Source organism: Herpailurus yagouaroundi, unplaced genomic scaffold (genome assembly GCF_014898765.1).
Source record: "Herpailurus yagouaroundi ecotype Mexico unplaced genomic scaffold, PumYag 196, whole genome shotgun sequence".
NCBI classification, from domain to species: Eukaryota; Metazoa; Chordata; class Mammalia; order Carnivora; family Felidae; genus Herpailurus; species Herpailurus yagouaroundi.
In genome coordinates, this window is record NW_024412427.1 from 21981716 (window position 1) to 21999925 (window position 18210).

At 37.5% G+C, this 18210-nt stretch overlaps 1 protein-coding gene across 13 annotated transcripts in view; it reads left to right on the top strand.

Annotated features, from left to right (window-relative positions):
* Positions 1-18210, top strand: part of PLCB4 (phospholipase C beta 4) — a 419941-nt gene that overhangs the window by 356835 nt on the left and 44896 nt on the right. For all 13 annotated transcript variants that reach the window (XM_040447668.1, XM_040447674.1, XM_040447664.1 and 10 more), the window contains 3 exons: positions 8688-8790; positions 10108-10272; positions 12787-12991. In XM_040447668.1, the coding sequence (XP_040303602.1) occupies positions 8688-8790; positions 10108-10272; positions 12787-12991 (473 nt within the window). The remainder of the gene's footprint in view (positions 1-8687; positions 8791-10107; positions 10273-12786; positions 12992-18210) is intronic.

The window sequence follows — 18210 nt, forward strand, 5'->3', positions numbered from 1 at the left end:
ACCAGAAACTCCAACTCTACAAGCATCATAATGGTAATAAATTCATAAATTTCAGTATTCACTCTAAGCATCAATGGATTCAATGCTCCAATCAAAAGACATAGGGTAATAGAATGGATAAGAAAACAAGACCCATCTATATGCTGTTTACAAGAGACCCACTTTAGACCTAAAGACACCTTCAGACTGAAAATAAGGGGATGGAGAACCATCTATCATGCTAATGGTCAACAAAAGAAAGCCGGAGTAGCCATACTTATATCAGACAATCTAGACTTTAAAATAAAGACTGTATCAAGAGATGCAGAAGGGCATTATATCATAATTAAGGGGTCTGTCCACCAAGAAGACCTAACAGTTGTAAACATTAATGTGCCAAATGTGGCAACACCCAAATATATAAATCAATCACAAACATAAACTCATCGATAGTAATACCATAATAGTAGGAGACTTCACCCCACTCACAGCAATGGACAGATCATCTAATCAAAAAATCAAAAAATCAAGGAAACAATGGCTTTGAATGACACACTGGACCAGATGGGCTTAACAGATGCATTCAGAACATTTCATCCTAAAGCAACAGAATATACATTCTTCTCCAGTGCACATGGAACATTCTCCAAAATAGACCATATACTGGGACACAAATCAGCCCTAGTAAGTACAAAAAGATCGAGATCATACTGTGCATATTTTCAGACCACAATGCTATGAAACTGGAAATCAACCACAAGAAAAAATTTGGAAAGGTAACAAATACTTGGAGACTGAAGAACATCCTACTAAAGAATGAATGGGCTAACCAAGCAGTTAAAGAGGAAATTAAAAAGTATATGGAAGTCAATGAAAATGATAACACCACAACCCAAAACCTCTGGGATGCAGCAAAGTTGGTTTTAAGAGGAAAGTATATAGTAATCCAGGCCTTCCTAAAGAAGAAGAAAGATCTCAGATACACAACCTAACCTTACGCCATCAGGAGCTGGAAAAAGAACAGCAAATAAAACCCCAAACCAGCAGAAGACAGGAAATAATAAGGATTAGAGCAGAAATTAATGCCATCGAAACCAAAAACAAAAACAGATCAACGAAACCAGAAGCTGGTTCTTTGAAAGAATTAACAAAATTGATAAACCACTAACCAGTTTGATCAAAAAGAAAAAGAAAAGGGCCTAAATAAAATCAAGAATGAAAGAGGATAGATCACAACCAACACAACAGAAATAAAAACAATAATAAGAGAATATCATGAGCAATTATATGCCAATAAAATGGGTAATCTGGGAGAAATGGACAAATTCCTAGAAACATATACACTATGAAAACTGAAATAGGAAGAAATAGAAAATTTGAACAGACCCATAACCAGTAAGGAAATCGAATTAGTAATCAAAAATCTGCCAAAGAACAAGAGTCCAGGGCCAGATGGCTTTCCAGGGGAATTCTACCAGACATTTAAGAGTTAATACCTATTCTCTTGAAGCTGTTCCAAAAAGTAGAAACAGAAGGAAAACTTCCAAACTCTTTCTATGAAGCCAGCATTACCTTGATTCCAAAACCAGACAGACCCCACTAAAAAGGAGAACTATAGACCAATTTTCCTGATGAACATGGATGCAGAAATCCTCAACAAGATATTAGCCAACCGGATCCAACAATGCATTAAAAAAATTATTCACCACAATCAAGCTGAGTTTATACCTGGGATGCAGGGCTGGTTCAATATCTGCAAAACAATTAACATGATTCATCACATCAATAAAAGAAAGGGCAAGAACCATATGATCCTCTCAATAGATGCAGAGAAAGCATCTGACAAAATACAGCATCCTTTCTTGATAAAAACCCTCAGCAAAGTAGGGATAGAAGGAGCATGCCTCGAGATCATAAAAGCCATATATGAAAAACCCAATGCTAATATCATCCTCAATGGGGAAAAATTAAGAGCTTTCTCCCTAAGGTCAGGAACACGACAGGGATGTCCACTCTCACCACTGTTATTCAACATGGTATTGGAAGTCTTAGCCTCTGCAATCAGACAACACAAAGAAATAAAAGACATCCAAATCGGCCAGGATGAGGTCAAACTTTCAATCTTCGCAGATGAAATGATACGCTATGTGGAAAACCCAAAAGATTCCACCAAAAAACTGCTAGAATTGATTCATGAATTCAGCAAAGTTGCAGGATATAAAATCAATGCACAGAAATTGGTTGCATTCCTATACACCAACAATGAAGCTATAGAAAGAGAAATCAAGGAATCGATCCCATTTACAGTTGCACAAAAAAACATAAAATACCTAGGAATAAATCTAACCAAAGAGGTGAAAAATCTATATACTGAAAACTATAGAAAGCTTATGAAAGAAATTGAGGAGGACAAAAAAAAATGGAAAAAGATTCCATGCTCCTGGACAGGAAGAACAAATATTGCTAAAATGTGAATACTACCCAAAACAATCTACATATTCCATGCAATCCCTATCAAAGTAACACCAACATTCTTCACAGAATTAGAGCAAATAATCCTAAAATTTGTATGGAACCAGAAAAGACCCCGAATAGCCAAAGCAATCTTGGAAAAGAAAACCAAACCAGTAGGCATCACAATCCCAGACTTCAAGCTATACTACAAAGCTGTAATCATCAAGGCAGTATGGTACTGGCATAAGAAGAGACACTCAGATCAATGGAACAGAATAGAGAATCCAGAAATGGACCCACAAACGTATGGCCAACTAATCTCTGACAAAGCAGGAAAGAATATCCAATGAGATAAAGACAGTTTCTTCAGCAGGTGGTGCTGGGAAAACTGGACAGCGACATGCAGAAGAGAACCTGGACCACTTTCTTACACCATCCACAAAAATAAACTCAAAATGGATGAAAGACCTAAATGTAAGACAGGAAGCCATCAAAACTGTAGAGGAGAAAGCAGGCAAAAACCTCTTTGATCTTGGCCACAGCAACTTCTTACTCAACATGTCTCCAGAGGCAAGGGAAACAAAAGCAAAAATAAACTCCTGGCACCTCATCAAAATAAAAAGCTTCTACACAGTGAAGGAAACAATTAGCAAAACTAAAAGGCAGCCGACAGAATGGGAGAAGATATTTGTAAATGACGTATCAGATAAAGGGTTAGTATCCAAAATCTGTAAAGAACTTATCAAACTCAACACCCCCCCCAAAAAAAAATGGAGTGAAGAAATGGGCAAAAGACATGAATAGACACTTCTCCAAAGAAGACATCCAGATGGTGAACAGACACATGAAAAAATGCTCAACGTCACTCATCATCAGGGAAATACAAATCAAAACCACAATGAGATACCACCTTACACCTGTCAGAATGGCTAACATTAACAACTCAGGCAACAACAGATGTTGGCAAGGATGCAGAGAAAGAGGATCTCTTTTGCATTGGTGGTGGGAATGCAAGCTGGTGTAGCCACTCTGGAGAACAGTATGGAGGTTCCTCAAAAAACTAAAAATAGAACTACCCTATGACCGAACAATTACACTACTAGGTATTTATCCAAGGGATACGGGTGTGTTGTTTCGAAGGGACACATGCACCCCCATGTTTATAGCAGCACTATCAACAATAGCCAAAGTATGGAAAGAGCCCAAATGTCCATCGATGGATGAATGGATAAAGAAAATGTGGTATATATATGCAGTGGAGTATTACTCAGCAATCAAAAAGAATGAAATCTTGCCATTTGCAACTATGTGGATGGAACAGAGAAAGACAAAAATCATATGACTTCACTCATGTGAGGACTTTAAGAAACAAAACAGATGAACATAAGGGAAGGGAAACAAAAATCATATAAAAACAGGGAGGGGGACAAAACAGAAGAGACTCATAAATATGGAAAACAAACTGAGGGTTACTGGAGGGGTTGTGGGAGGAGGGATGGGCTAAGTGGGTAAGGGCACTAAGGAATCTACTCCTGAAATCATTGTTGCACCCTATGCTAACTAGTTTGGATGTAAATTTTAAACAATGAAAAAATAAAAAAAAATTGGATGATGGGTATCAAAATAGTAGGATGTTTTATGATTCAGTGATGCACACTTTTTGTGGAACTTGTGTCTTGAAATCCATGACATCTTATAGTTAAAATCAACCATTTAGCTTTCTTGTTGGTAAAGGAAATAATGGAGTGTTGAACAGTTGATGCTATCTCGGGTGTGTTCAGACAGGTTGTCCTTCCTTATGACCCCATCTTCTGATTCTTACGACTCCTGTCTAACCACCCAGCTGAAGGCCTTTCTTCTCTTCCTCTCTTGCCTTCTGAGTCCCTACAAAAGGCCACAGAAAATCCTTGGATCCCTTCAAATGTCACTGGCTTTGGCCTATCCCCTTGTCTATCACACAGACCTGGATGCTTGGAATGAATTAATTTTCTATACCAAAAAATACCAGGCAGGACCGGCTACCTAGTTTGTGGGGCCCAGGGCAAAATGAAAATGAGGGCCTCCTTGTTCACAAATTATTAAGAATTTCCAGACAGTGGCTGCAGAGCATGAAACTAAGCACAAAACCCTTCTGAGTTCAGAGCCTTGTGGAACTACACAGGTCCCATTGATGCCCGGGGGTCCCTGGCAGTGACTGACAATCTCTGCTGCATCAGCAGGCCACCACAGACCCAGAATCAATACTCCTTCAAGACGAGCTGGCTCAGTGTCAGCCCCAAGCCAAGGCTTACCTTGTGGCCTGTCAAACTTCTACATGCTTTCTTTTATTTTAAAGTGTATATACATTACACTGAAGGCTGCCTGCTTTGGAGAATTAGACTTCAGTTTCTTGCCCTTTTCCCCTGGCATTTCTTATTTTGGATCAGTTCATTGTCTGACAGATTAGTTTCCTTCTAAGCACATATGGGAGCAGGGAACATAGAAGAATGTTTTTGGCAGCAGGAATTCATCAATACCCCAATTTTGTGTTTCTGGTGAGAAGAGTCCCTTCAGAAATGGCTGCAGGGAGTGCGGGATACTGAATCTCCAGACAGCCATTGCCCACACATCTCTCAGGAGGAAGAATCCCTCATTCCATGCAACTGGAATCCAAATGCTCCCATTATCAGCTAACATCTGATAGTTTGCAGAAGCCAGTGGGCTTCACTTGAAGTAGTACGTGTGATATTGTAGCTGAGTCTTCAGGTTTTTCTGTGTCATCATAGTTACCAGTGACTAACAGTAGCCACAAAAAAGGCCCAAATCTAAATCTCTGTGAATATAGAAAACAGTATCTTTTTTGTGCAGTGAGAGCTTTTAAAGTAAGGTTTTGGGTTGCATTCCCTTGGGGACAGGTAAAAGTTCAAAATCATCATTTATGTTTGAATGATTCTGAAGACTTTTTATATCTCTGATTTAAAAATCAGTGATGGGGCACCTGGGTGGCGCAGTCGGTTAAGCGTCCGACTTCAGCCAGGTCACGATCTCGCGGTCCGTGAGTTCGAGCCCCGCGTCAGGCTCTGGGCTGATGGCTCAGAGCCTGGAGGCTGTTTCCGATTCTGTGTCTCCCTCTCTCTCTGCCCCTCCCCCGTTCATGCTCTGTCTCTCTCTATCCCAAAAATAAATAAACGTTGAAAAAAAAAATTTAAAAATCAGTGTTGTCCCCTGGAGGTTCTTTATTGAAGATAACATCGAAGTTGAATGTGGGGTTATTTTCTTTAACATTTATTCAAACTTAGAAGATAGCAATGAATGGCAGCTGTCTCAAAGCCAAAAAATAAAATGTGACTTGGAATTTTTCTTTAAGGAGAAATGTCACACCTCAGAATCCTTTTTGGTTATATTTTAAAAGATAATAAATTTGACATCATCTAGAGTTAAAATTAGTAAATGTTATGCTCCTAAAGAATGGGAAAGATTTGATCCCTCTAATTATGATTCTTTTACACTTAAAAGTAAATGCATTGTTTTGGGGAAAGTGCTTTTATTGCCCTCTGTCTACAGCTTGTCTGAGTATGGAATTTTTCTATCTTCAGCTATAGGCCTTTCTAACAAAAAAAATTTTTTTTAGAGAGATGACGTTGTCTGATACTAGTTCAGGGTGGTTATGGAATCTGGCTGCGGTATGATTATGTGACTGTAACCAAAGGGCATGAGGGGCAGACATTGTGTAGTTAGGTCAATTTCAAAACATTTTCCTTACCTCAAAAAGAAAACTCATACCCTTGAGCTATCACCTCCCAATATCCCCTGCTCCCTATCCCCAGCCTTAAGCAACCACAATCGACTCTCTGTCTCTGCATTTGTCTCTACAGCACATTTTATATAAATGGATTCTTATAATACATGGTGTTTTGTGACCAGCTTCTTTCACTTAGCCTCATGCTTTCAGGGTTCATCTGTGCTGTAGCCGGTATCAGTACTTTATTTCTTTTTATTTTTGAATAATTTCCCATTGTGTGGATATACCACATATTGTATATCCATTCATCTACTAATGAACTTTTGGACTGTTTCCAACTTTTGGTTATTCTGAATGATGCTCCTACAATATTCACAAAGAAGTTTTTGTATAGGTATGTTTTTATTTTTCTTGGGTGTATACTAAGAGTGGAATTGCTGAGTCATATGGCAACTTTATATTTAACTGTTGGACGAACTGCCAGACTGTCTTCCAAAAGCACTGTGTCACTTTACATTCCCACCAACAATGTAGGAGGGTTCCAGTCCTGATCAACACTTCTATGTCGTTGTCAACACTTACTGTTATCTGACTCATTTACTATAGCCATCCTAATGTGTGTGTTTAGTGACATATCGTTTTGATTTGCATTTTTCTGATAATCAGTGGTACTAAGCATCTTTTCATCTCCTTTTTGGCCATTTGTTTCTCTTATTTGGAGAAATGTGTATACAGATCACTTGTCCATTTTTTAACTGGGTTATTCTTTACATTTTCTAGACACAAACCTCTTATCAGATAATATATGATTTGTGAATTTTTCTCCCATTCTGTGGCTTGTTTATTCACTGTCTTGATAGTGTCCTTTGAAGAGCAAAAGTTTTTATGATAAGGCTGAGTTTATTATTATTTTATTGTTGTTGGGGGTGCTTTTTGGTGTTATATCTAAGATCCATTGCCAAGTCCTAAAGATTTATCCCTATGTTTCTTCTAACGATTTTATCATTTTGGCTCTTATATTTTTGTCTTTGATCCACCTTGAATTAATTTTGGTACATGATGTTAGAAGGGCCAATTTTATTGTTTTGCATGTGGTGGTTAGAGTTGTCCCAGCAACATTTGTTTAAAAGAATATTCCTTCCTCCGTTGACTAGTGTGAGCATCTTTGTCAATAACCAATTGACCGTAGATATATGAATTTATTTCTGGATTCCCAGTTCTGTCTCATTGATTTATATGTGCATCCTTATGCCAGTACTACACTATCTTGATTACTGTTCCTTTGTAGAAAGTTTTGAGAATTAGGAGACCTTCAAGTTTGTTTTTCTTGTTCCAGGTTCCTTGGCTATTCTGAGTCCTTAAGTTTCCATATTAATTTTAGGATCACCTGTTAATTTCTAAAGAAGTCAGTTGGGATCTGGATAGGGATCAAATCTGTATATTAGTCTGGTGAAATAGTGCCGTCTTAGCCATAGTAAGTCTGGTGGTCCGTGAACACAAGATGTTTTCCCATTTACTTAGGCCTTCTTTATATCTTTCAACAATATTTTGTAGTTTTCAAAGTACGTGCACTTATTTTCTTAAAATGTATTCCTAAGTAATTCTTTTTTGGTGCTATTATAAATGGAATCTTCCTAACTCATTTTTTGATTGTTCATCACTGGTGTGTAGAAATACAATTGATTTTTGTATATTGATTTTGTATCCTGCAGCCTTGCTGAACTCATTTACTAGTTCTAATCATTTTTTAGTTGATTCCTTAGGTAGATTCCTTTAGTAGATTCTATATGCAAGATCATGTCATCTGTGAATAGAAGTTGTTTTACTTCCTTTTTTCCGTCTAGGTAACTTTTATTTCATTTTCTTGCCTAATTGCGCTGCCCAGAAATGGGGAGGTAATTACATCTTTATGTTCACCTGCCTCTAACTGAAATTGCGTGGTTCTTTTGACTGTGAACATAGACAACAATTCACAGTAATACTAATGGTACCTGTGACTCTGACACCAAATGTAAACCAAATATTTTCATATCTCATTACTGTTGGTATAGATCTCACAAAATATTTTTATGCATATCGGTACTTTGAAATTATATTTATTAACTTGGCATTATATCTCATAATTTAATGTAGTAATTAAAACAGAAGTAGAATATCATGTACTCTTCATATTTTAATAACTATAGCTCATATAGTTGGTTTTTCATTGTTGTTCTTTGAGTTTTATTTTGTGCATATAAGAGTAAATATCTAAAGAGTTCCATGACAAAAAAAGTTCAAGAGAATGTAATAGTATCAGGAAGTCCTAGATGTAAAGGAGCCTGAAATCTAAAAATCATTCCTTCTTTCCTGCTTCTCTTTAGGATTATCCCTAGGACAGGAATAGTTTATTCAGTCCTTAGAATCATCTGCCTAAAAGTCTAGCTCCTAACTTAGATATGGGGAAAAGGAAGTACTTAGTGTCCCGAAGCAAGGGTATTACAATCTTTGTAAACACAACTAATAAACTTTTTCTATGCTTTTGTCCCACCAGGTACCTTCTCAAACCAGATTTCATGAGACGGCCTGATCGAACATTTGATCCCTTCTCTGAAACTCCTGTCGACGGGGTTATTGCAGCCACTTGCTCAGTGCAGGTAAGGCCCCTGCTGTTCACAGTATTCTATAAATGTGTATGCAGATGGCCCTGGAAAAGACTTAAAATATCACAGTAAAATATTTTATGCCAAGATGTAGGATCCATGTGTTGCTCTCAGCTTTGACTCAAAATGCCCCCTTCTTAAGAGATACATTTTGGTCATTAGTAAAACTATTAGCTACTTTTAGGAAGACATCAGATCAAAAAAGTACCTAGTGGAAGATGTGAAGCAATAGGAACTGTCATTCGTTGCTGACGAGAATGCAAAGTGGCGCTGCTAACCCTACAATCCAGCAGTCATGCTCCTTGGTATTTACCCAAATGAATTGAAAACTTACATCTACACCAAAACCCATGCAGAGATGTTTGTAGTGCTTTGTTCATAATTGCCAAAAACTGGAGGCAACCAAGACATCCTTCAGTAGGTAAATGGATACGTAAGCTGTGGTACAGCCAGATGATGGGATATTATTCAATGCTAACAAGAAATGAGCCAGCAAGTCATGAAAATAAATAGGGGAAACTTAAATGTTTATTACAAAGTGAAAGAAACAAATGGAAAGACTATATACTGTATGATTCCAACTACATGACATTCTGAAAAAGTCAAAACCATCAGTTTCTCAAATGTGCACATAAGTCCAAACTGATCTTATTATACACTTCAAATATGTACAGTTTATTGTGTGCTAGTTTTACCTGAAAAAACTTTCAAAATTATCAGGTACTCAATATTGTGGAAATGATAAGTGGCTGTAGTCCTTTGGAAAGTAAATGAAAAATAGTCTCTCCATGGCGTTACAATAGATGGAATTTAATGCTGGTCTTTATAAATCTGTAACACTGACCATTGTCAATATTGGTAAAGGATAAGGGGCAAATTTTAGCATTCCTTTTTTCTTCAGTGTGTCTCTTTCCCAGACTTATAAAAGAATTCAGTAAGGTATGAAATGGCAGAATTTCAGAGCTATGATGGGATCCTAGAACATATTTGAACCCTTAACTTCATTTCATACATGTGGGCACTTAGGTAGAATTAAGCTGCTGTAGACATTATTTTTTTTTTTGTATTATATGGTTCATTATTTTTTTTCTTCTTTCTTTCTATAGATGGTTCTCAAAGTCAGAACCTCTGTCTTGAGTTTTTTTGCATATACTACTTGCTCAATAGTGTTTTAATTTAGTAAGCAATGAACATATTATTTTCATAGATAACTAAAATTTCTAAAGATGGACAGAAAATTTCTTCTAGATTATTCTTTGTTCTTGATAATTACACAGACTTCTCTCTTATCCTATTTCTGTGTTGCTGCAGGTCATATCAGGTCAGTTTTTATCAGATAAGAAAATTGGTACATATGTAGAAGTGGATATGTATGGTTTACCCACTGACACCATACGTAAGGAATTCCGAACTCGCATGGTGATGAACAATGGACTCAATCCAGTTTACAATGAAGAATCATTTGTGTTTCGGAAGGTAGGGCATTTCCAATGTGTCAAACTCGCTCTGCTAAGTTAGGGGCCACAGTTTAGTGTATAGACACTATATGACATAGGGACAGTTAGGCAACCCAAAATGTCTCCTTTTTCTCTTCTTTCAGTGGATGAGTTCTAGAGATGACATGTGATTGTTGTTATGTTTGTCCTTGTCCTTTCGGCTCCCCTTTCCTCCTCCAAGGAGCCCACCTTCTGTGTGGCAATGCTCACGGTCCAGGTTCGCAATCTCCTTAGAATGTGTCCTCACGGATGGACATCATCCTACACTGGAGAGTTCTGTTCTGCCAAGGCAGCAGCTGGTAACTTGCAGTGCTCCTTTAGCCAAGAGGACAGGTAGGATGGTGCACCCAAAAGGCCAATAACTGTCCTTAACTAGGCCAGTTGGTATTGTCCTATGCTTCCAGAAAGCATGTCACCTGTTGCCACCCCCACAGTCTGTTTTGGGTTTGGGGGAGGTTTCCTAATTCTATATCTTGATCCTAAGACCAATCACAACCATTCTCTATAATGATTCAGTTTTTAATCTTGTAATAATTTTTCCCTTTGTTTCTCTTTTGTCAGTGTAAGATGTATTGAAAACCCCATGCATTGGTTGTGATGTCTCCAAGAATATCTGGTTTTCTTTCTCACTTGCTTTATTATCCTATCCAAAATAGTTTCTCACTGGAAACTAATTTGACAATAAATTTCATATATTTAAAAAAAAAAAAAACTTAACAGAAACCCATGGGGGAGGGGAAGGAAAAAAAAAGAGGTTGAAGTGGGAGAGAGAGCCAAAGCATAAGAGACTCTTAAAAACTGAGAACAAACTGAGGATTGACGGGGGGGAGGGGGAGGATGGGTGATGGGCGTTGAAGAGGGCATCTTTCGGATGAGCACTGGGTGTTGTATGGAAACTAATTTGACAATAAATTTCATATATTTAAAAAAAATAGTTTCTCACTTCTTTAGGCAGAGGTTTTCCAGGTGTTTCTGCTCCATTTGTATGTCCCACAACACAGATAACTGGCTTCTTATCTTAACAAAAGTGAGGATTAGCAGCTTCAGAATAGGCTAACTGGTTTACAGAAACCAGGTTACAGAAGATCAGTAGTTCAATGAAACAAGCCATTGTGAGATCCACGCCCTCCACCATTATCCATGCAACCCCCACTATGAACTTCTCTTCTATAGTCAAACTGTAGTGTAGATTGCATACACACCTGTCATGGGCCTTTTTTCCCCCCTGGTTTTTTATACTTTGTTGTAGCTGGATCTGTTGTCAGTGTAGCCAGTGTGCTTTGGCAGAATGAATAATCCCTACACACATTTCTAGAGATTCAGAAATTTGACTTCAGGCATTCTTTATTTTTGATGAGTAAGGAAATATCAAACTTGGTTTTTACATATAACATTACTGGCCCCAGAAACGAGATGCCAGGTCTGTATCCTTCTCTGTTCTTTAGAAGTTAAAGAAGGCAACCAGTCCATTGTCTAGCTTCAGGCACAGTGCTTAAACTAGCCAAGATGTCTTGGTTGTTCTTAACCAATGAAAAGTCATTCCTGATTAAAAACATTTGATTTCCTTTTGTCATGTTGCTATTTTATATGTGAATTAGGATTCTGCTATCTGAGCTTAGATTTTATGTCCATTTATTCATTTTGGAGAGGTTGAGAGTAAATGTCTTGGATCATTAATGTTTTTCGCTGCCACATATCACTGTATTTAGTATCCCAAAATCTATTAAAAACTGAGAAGTGCAAGAGAAAGGGAAAATCCAAATTTCTACATTCATTGTCCTTTATATGCAAAGCGTTTCTTCAGAGATACTTTCCATAATCTTAAAAACAGAGCTGGATGTCAGAAGCAGCCCAGGGAGGAGACAAACCACAGGATTCAAAGTCAAGAGCCCCAATTCCGGGCCCAGATTTTACAGTCTCTGACATTAAGGAAAGTCACTTGATCTCTCAGGGTCTCCCTTTAAAAACAAAACAAAACAAACTTTATTTATTTTGAAAGAAAAAGCACAAGTGGGAAAGGGGCAGAGAGAGAGGGAGGGAGAGAATCCCAAGCAGGCCCCATTCTGTCAGTGCAGAGCCTAGTGCACAGCTCCGTCTCATGAACTGTGAGATCATGACCTGAGCTGAAATCAAGAGTCTGATGCTTAACCGACTGAGCCACCCTGGCGCCCCTCTCAAGGTCTCCTTTTTCTTGTCCACTACATGCATGGAGATTGGGAAAGATGACAAGGGTTGAACTAATAATTTTTCACATCCATTTCATCTAAAAATTTCAATGAGATGATTTCCAGGAAACCTGTTCAATTGCTTTCTCAATGGCTTGGACACTACAGTTTGTACAGTGTACTTCAGGAATGCAAATTGATCAAGGGCATCATTTCACCATAAAGGCACATTTAAGAGCAGTGTGGATATGGTCCAGATTCCTAGAGTCAGGGCTCTTGGGAGCTGCTTTCCAAAAAAATCCATGAAAGGTATCATTCTTTGTTTGCAGGTGATCCTCCCTGACCTGGCAGTCTTGAGAATAGCTGTGTATGACGACAACAATAGACTGATAGGCCAGAGGATTCTTCCGCTGGATGGCCTCCAAGCAGGTTATCGACACATTTCTCTTCGAAATGAGGGAAATAAACCATTATCACTGCCAACAATTTTCTGCAATATTGTTCTTAAAACATATGTGCCTGATGGATTTGGAGGTAAGTTAAGAAGTCCAGATTATAGGATCATAAAAAATTTCACCAGTGGTTAAAAATATATATACCTGTTCCTACCAGTGCAGCCAACCCTTATAGCCTCAAAGAAATCAAGGATAGATAATAACTTCAGGTTTCCTAGTAATAAATTAAAGGGCAAGGCTGGATTACCTCTAAGGTTCTTTCTTATTTTAAAATACTGCAGTTTTATATGGTTTATTCATTTTTACGAATATGTTTGTGAGGGATTTTCTTACATCATCATTCAAAGGGAGAAAAAGACATAAGTCATATGAAACCATAGATCTCAATTGGTATCACTAAAAAATTTAAATTGAACTCAAATATCCACATGATTGGATTTTCTTCCACATTCATCAGAGTGTTCAGTTCCACAAAAATTCCCAGTCATCCCAGTCTTCCCACAGAAGACTTGTGGTTTTACTAAGGTAAATCAATGGGAGAAATCAAAACCTGGACCAAACCTAGGATTTTGCTTACACCCAAACATATTAGCTTGTTATTACCCTAAATTAAGCCAAGACCATTAAAAGATAACAAAGATCTTCTCTACTCCCAGTGCATTGAATTCTAAGGGAATGGTACAGCAGAGTGATTGTATCAAATTAACCAAGGGTGCAAATTCTCACTCTCTACTCCTGGCTGGGTGACCTTGGGACAGTGACATAACCTTTCAAACATTCATTTCCTGGCCTGTAAAGATACTCCTCCTGCCTCCCTCTTAGCATTCTTGTGAAGTGCTTATCATTACGGTATATCCTATAGCAAGGCTCAAAAATGTGTGCACACAACGTATGTGTGGCTAACAGTACAATAAAATCAATAATTTCTATAGTAAGCTGGAACACATCCCAGCTTTGGGGATTGGGAGTTATTTTGTGGGTTGTTTTTGTTTGTTTTTGTTTTGTTTTTTAATAATGCTTGAGTCTCTGGTGGGAATATTTTCTCTAATCCTCAGCTTTAACAACCCAATTGCAGATTCAAGAGTGATGTGAGCCATGAGGATTTTTTCAGTCACAAAATAAAGACTCCTTCTTCCTCCTCCTTTGTTTTTTATTTAAAAAGGAAGCCTGTATCAGAAGCCAGAATATACTGTAGCTGATTTAAGAGCACAGAAAAGAGGGGTGTTGTGGGGCTAATAAGTGGATGAGAAAAGAGACGGGGGACCTAAAGAGTATCTTTAGGAGGCTGTGATGTCCATAAGCATCAGCAGATGAGTTACATCATGTTCCAAATACTTGAGCTTAGACAGCAGGTGGTGTATACCACCTAATACGTTTTAGAAATGGTTGTATAAACAAATGTGGAATACTTAAGGAATTTCCTTCTGCGTGGCTTATTTTTCAAATGGAACTCTCTAATTCATTCCAGGGAAAGGGGAAATTGGACTAGAAAAGGGAAAGCATGATTTGTTGAGTTCCTACTTTGTGTCAAGAACTCTCTATAGAGTCCAGAAGTTGTTGAGAAGGGATGTGGACACATGTAGTTCTGTGCTAAAGAAACATCTGTATTTATAGTGCAGCTCATTACCAGTGTCAATATTTGTGTACGTACTGATTCAGAATAATCCCTTTAAAAAATAGTCTCACATATTTTTTTTTCCCAACACATCATTATAGTCACTTCCTTTTTATCAGAAGCATTTGAAATTTCTGTACTATGTTATCATGTGTGAGATTCCACAGTTGATGTCTGAATCTCAGATTTGACATTCAAAGACTTTATTCAGAATTCTCTGGTCATTTCTCTTATAGGTTAAGAAATTGAGGGCAGACACCCTGAGGACTTACTTAAGGGATTTACCTGAGGATAACAACATAAGAATATGAGAACCATCTTTTTCTAAATTTTTTATTTTCTTTATGGCCTCTTGACTTAAACAGTGTGTTTTTATTTCATCTGCTTAACTAAGCTCCCACATTCAGATATGAACATTTATGTCCTGAGCCACGACAATAGGAAATCTGTAGACTCCCTGTTCTCTAGAACATTGAAATTCTATGTTGATTCCATAGGAAAAGGTTCAAAATGAAACCGTATCCTTGCACACTAGCATTTTCTAGGGGAAAAAAAATCTTTTTTTATGGCTAAAGAAAGATAATATGGATTTATTCATTCCACAAATATGTTTAGTAGGTCTTATTCTGTAAAAGGCAAAGTAGGTAAAATATGTATCAGAAAAGAGATTCTGACAGCGCAAAGAGTGAAGGAAGGGTCATCCACTAAATCCACTGCTTAGAGACAGCTCTGTTGCCATATTGGTCCCTTCACTTTCAATCTCATGTCTTCTGTTTTAATTAAATAGATCTTACTGTATATACTCATTTGGACCCATTACTTCAGAGAGTTCATTTTTTTCACTTAATAGACCATATTTTTCCATGTCATGAAATCTGTATTATCCATAATTTAGTTATTGATAAACATTGAAGCCATTTCCATTTTTTCTTATAAATAATAATGTGTAAAGCTCTGGAAATATTCATGATTGTTTCCTGAAGATAAATTCTTTGAAGTGGAAGGAGTCATATGTGTATTTAAAACTTCAGATACTGGGGCACCTGGGTGGCGCAGTCGGTTAAGCGTCCGAGTTCAGCCAGGTCACGATCTCACGGTCCGTGAGTTCGAGCCCTGCGTCAGGCTCTGGGCTGATGGCTCAGAGTCTGGAGGCTGTTTCCGATTCTGTGTCTCCCTCTCTCTCTGCCCCTCCCCCGTTCATGCTCTGTCTCTCTCTGTCCCAAAAATAAATAAACGTTAAAAAAGTTTAAAATAAATAAATAAATAAAACTTCAGATACAGATTGCCAGATAACCCATCAGCAGGGTGTAAGCTGGAACTTTTGTTTTTTGTTTTTGTTTTTGTTTTTTTATTGTTTATTTATTTTTGAGAGAAAAAGCAAGCGAATGGTGGGAGGGGCAGAGAGATGGCGGGGAGACTAAGAATCCTAAGCAGGCTCTGCACTGTCAATGCAGAGCCCAGTGTGGGGCTAGAACTCACAAACCGTGAGATCATTCCCTGAGCCAAAGTCAAGAGTCGGATGCTTAACTGACTGAGCCACCCAGGCACCCCAGAGCTGGAACTTTTGTTAACATTTACTAGTTTCATCAGTAAAAACAATTTCTTAGTGTATTCACTTAAAATGTTTTTCTCAAAGGAAAAGATGTAGTCAACAATTATTAATTCGTACCTACTATATGGGTAAGAGATATAAAGTTGGAAAAGTCACGTACACTTATCCTCAATTTTCCAGCCTTGTACACATATACATGTGCACATATATAAATAAGTATAATCCGTTATACTTATCCGTTATGGACTTTGAAAGATCGGACTAATCCATTTATTTATTTTTTTTTCAACGTTTTTATTTATTTTTGGGACAGAGAGAGACAGAGCATGAACGGGGGAGGGGCAGAGAGAGAGGGAGACACAGAATCGGAAACAGGCTCCAGGCTCCGAGCCATCAGCCCAGAGCCTGACGTGGGGCTCGAACTCACGGACCGCGAGATCATGACCTGGCTGAAGTCGGACGCTTAACCGACTGCGCCACCCAGGCGCCCCTAATCCATTTAGACCTTGAAAGATTAATCACAGCGGGAAGGTAAACTAACTTTCCAGACAGAGAAGCAGCCCAAGCCAAGGCCTTCATAAGTAAAGTGCTGGACTTATTTATGCATTCTGAGGAAGCTGAAATACAGGGTACATGGTGCTAAAACCAAAGTTTTGTTCCATGTTTGAGGATGTGTCCTCAAAAGCCAGTGTTACTTGGCAAGAGGAGTGTGCTCTTCTTGTTGAATAATTTTGACCCCTTAAGGAGAATATGCACATTTTCAGGACACTAAGTAATTTGATAAATTATATTTTCTCAGCTTTTAGGTGAGGTCAGTTTGTCTGAAACCACTCTACTAGTTTAGATTAGAAAAGTAAGACTTTATTTATGCCTGACCAAGCTAATGCAATCCCAACTTTTATAATTCACCAAATATTTAGCCTAGGAATTATGTATTTCTTTATCAGATAGCTAAAAACAGACAAATTTTTATGCTATAATTTCATGCAGCATTATTTGCACAAAAAAGATCAAAAACAGCTATATCCATCAGTAGAGACTGGTTAAATGTGGATGGCCATTCTGTAGAAAACCATACATCTATTGAAAATAATGACTTAGATCTCAGTGTTCAGGATAGAAAGATGACAGTGATTTAGTACCAAGAGAAAAAGTAAATTGCAAAATGATCCCATTATTATTTGCTAAGAACCTTTACCATCTTTATACATCTGCTTAAAGTGCACAGAAAAAATTCTGAAAGGATATACACCCAACTTTAAGAGTAGTGATCCCTTTGAGAGTAGGGGTAAGAGATTAGTGGCGCTGGCCCACTGCGATGGGTAATGTCCAGGAACATCACAGAGAACACACTATCCAGTACGGTGGGACTTCACTTATTACTTCTGGGTCATTTAAGTGAGCATATGTAACCTCTGTAAATTTTTAAAAATTGTATTTTGCCCTATTTTTCTATAAAAGCAAGGTAATATGAAAATGGCACAAGGAGAGTTTAAAATATGTACATATTTATTTTGAATTGAGAAAAAAGAAATAAATCCAAAGCAACCTATTATCCTGCTACCTAAATAGTTCTTGATAACATTTTTAAATAAAAGACATGAATTTCTTCAAAAAGTATAAGAATATAAAACACAAAGCATATCTGTGTATATGTTAATATGTATACACATAAATGTAAGGTTTGTGTGTATATATGTATGTATGTATCACAAACATACATTTCCCTTTTAACTTAACGCAAAAAGATAATCCAATATACCATGTTCTGTGCTTTGCTTTCTTTACATAATATATCATGGAGCATATTCCTGCCAATGCATATAAGGCTTTTGAGTTATTTTTTAAAGGTTATATAATATTCCATTATATGTATATAGCACTATCTCTCTCTTTTTTTTTTAAAGGAGGCTCCATGCCAAACATGGGGCTTGAACTCATGACCCTGAGATTGAGAGTCCCATGCTGTACTCACTATGGCCAATTCTGGGTTCTAAGAAAAATTTAATTTTTCAGTAATGGTAGTAAAATTGGCATCTCATCATTTTTCAATTTGCTAATTTAAAATTATGAATCAGACTAAGTGTATCTCGTGTGTTTCTTGCTCACTTGTGTTCCTTTTCCCTTAAAA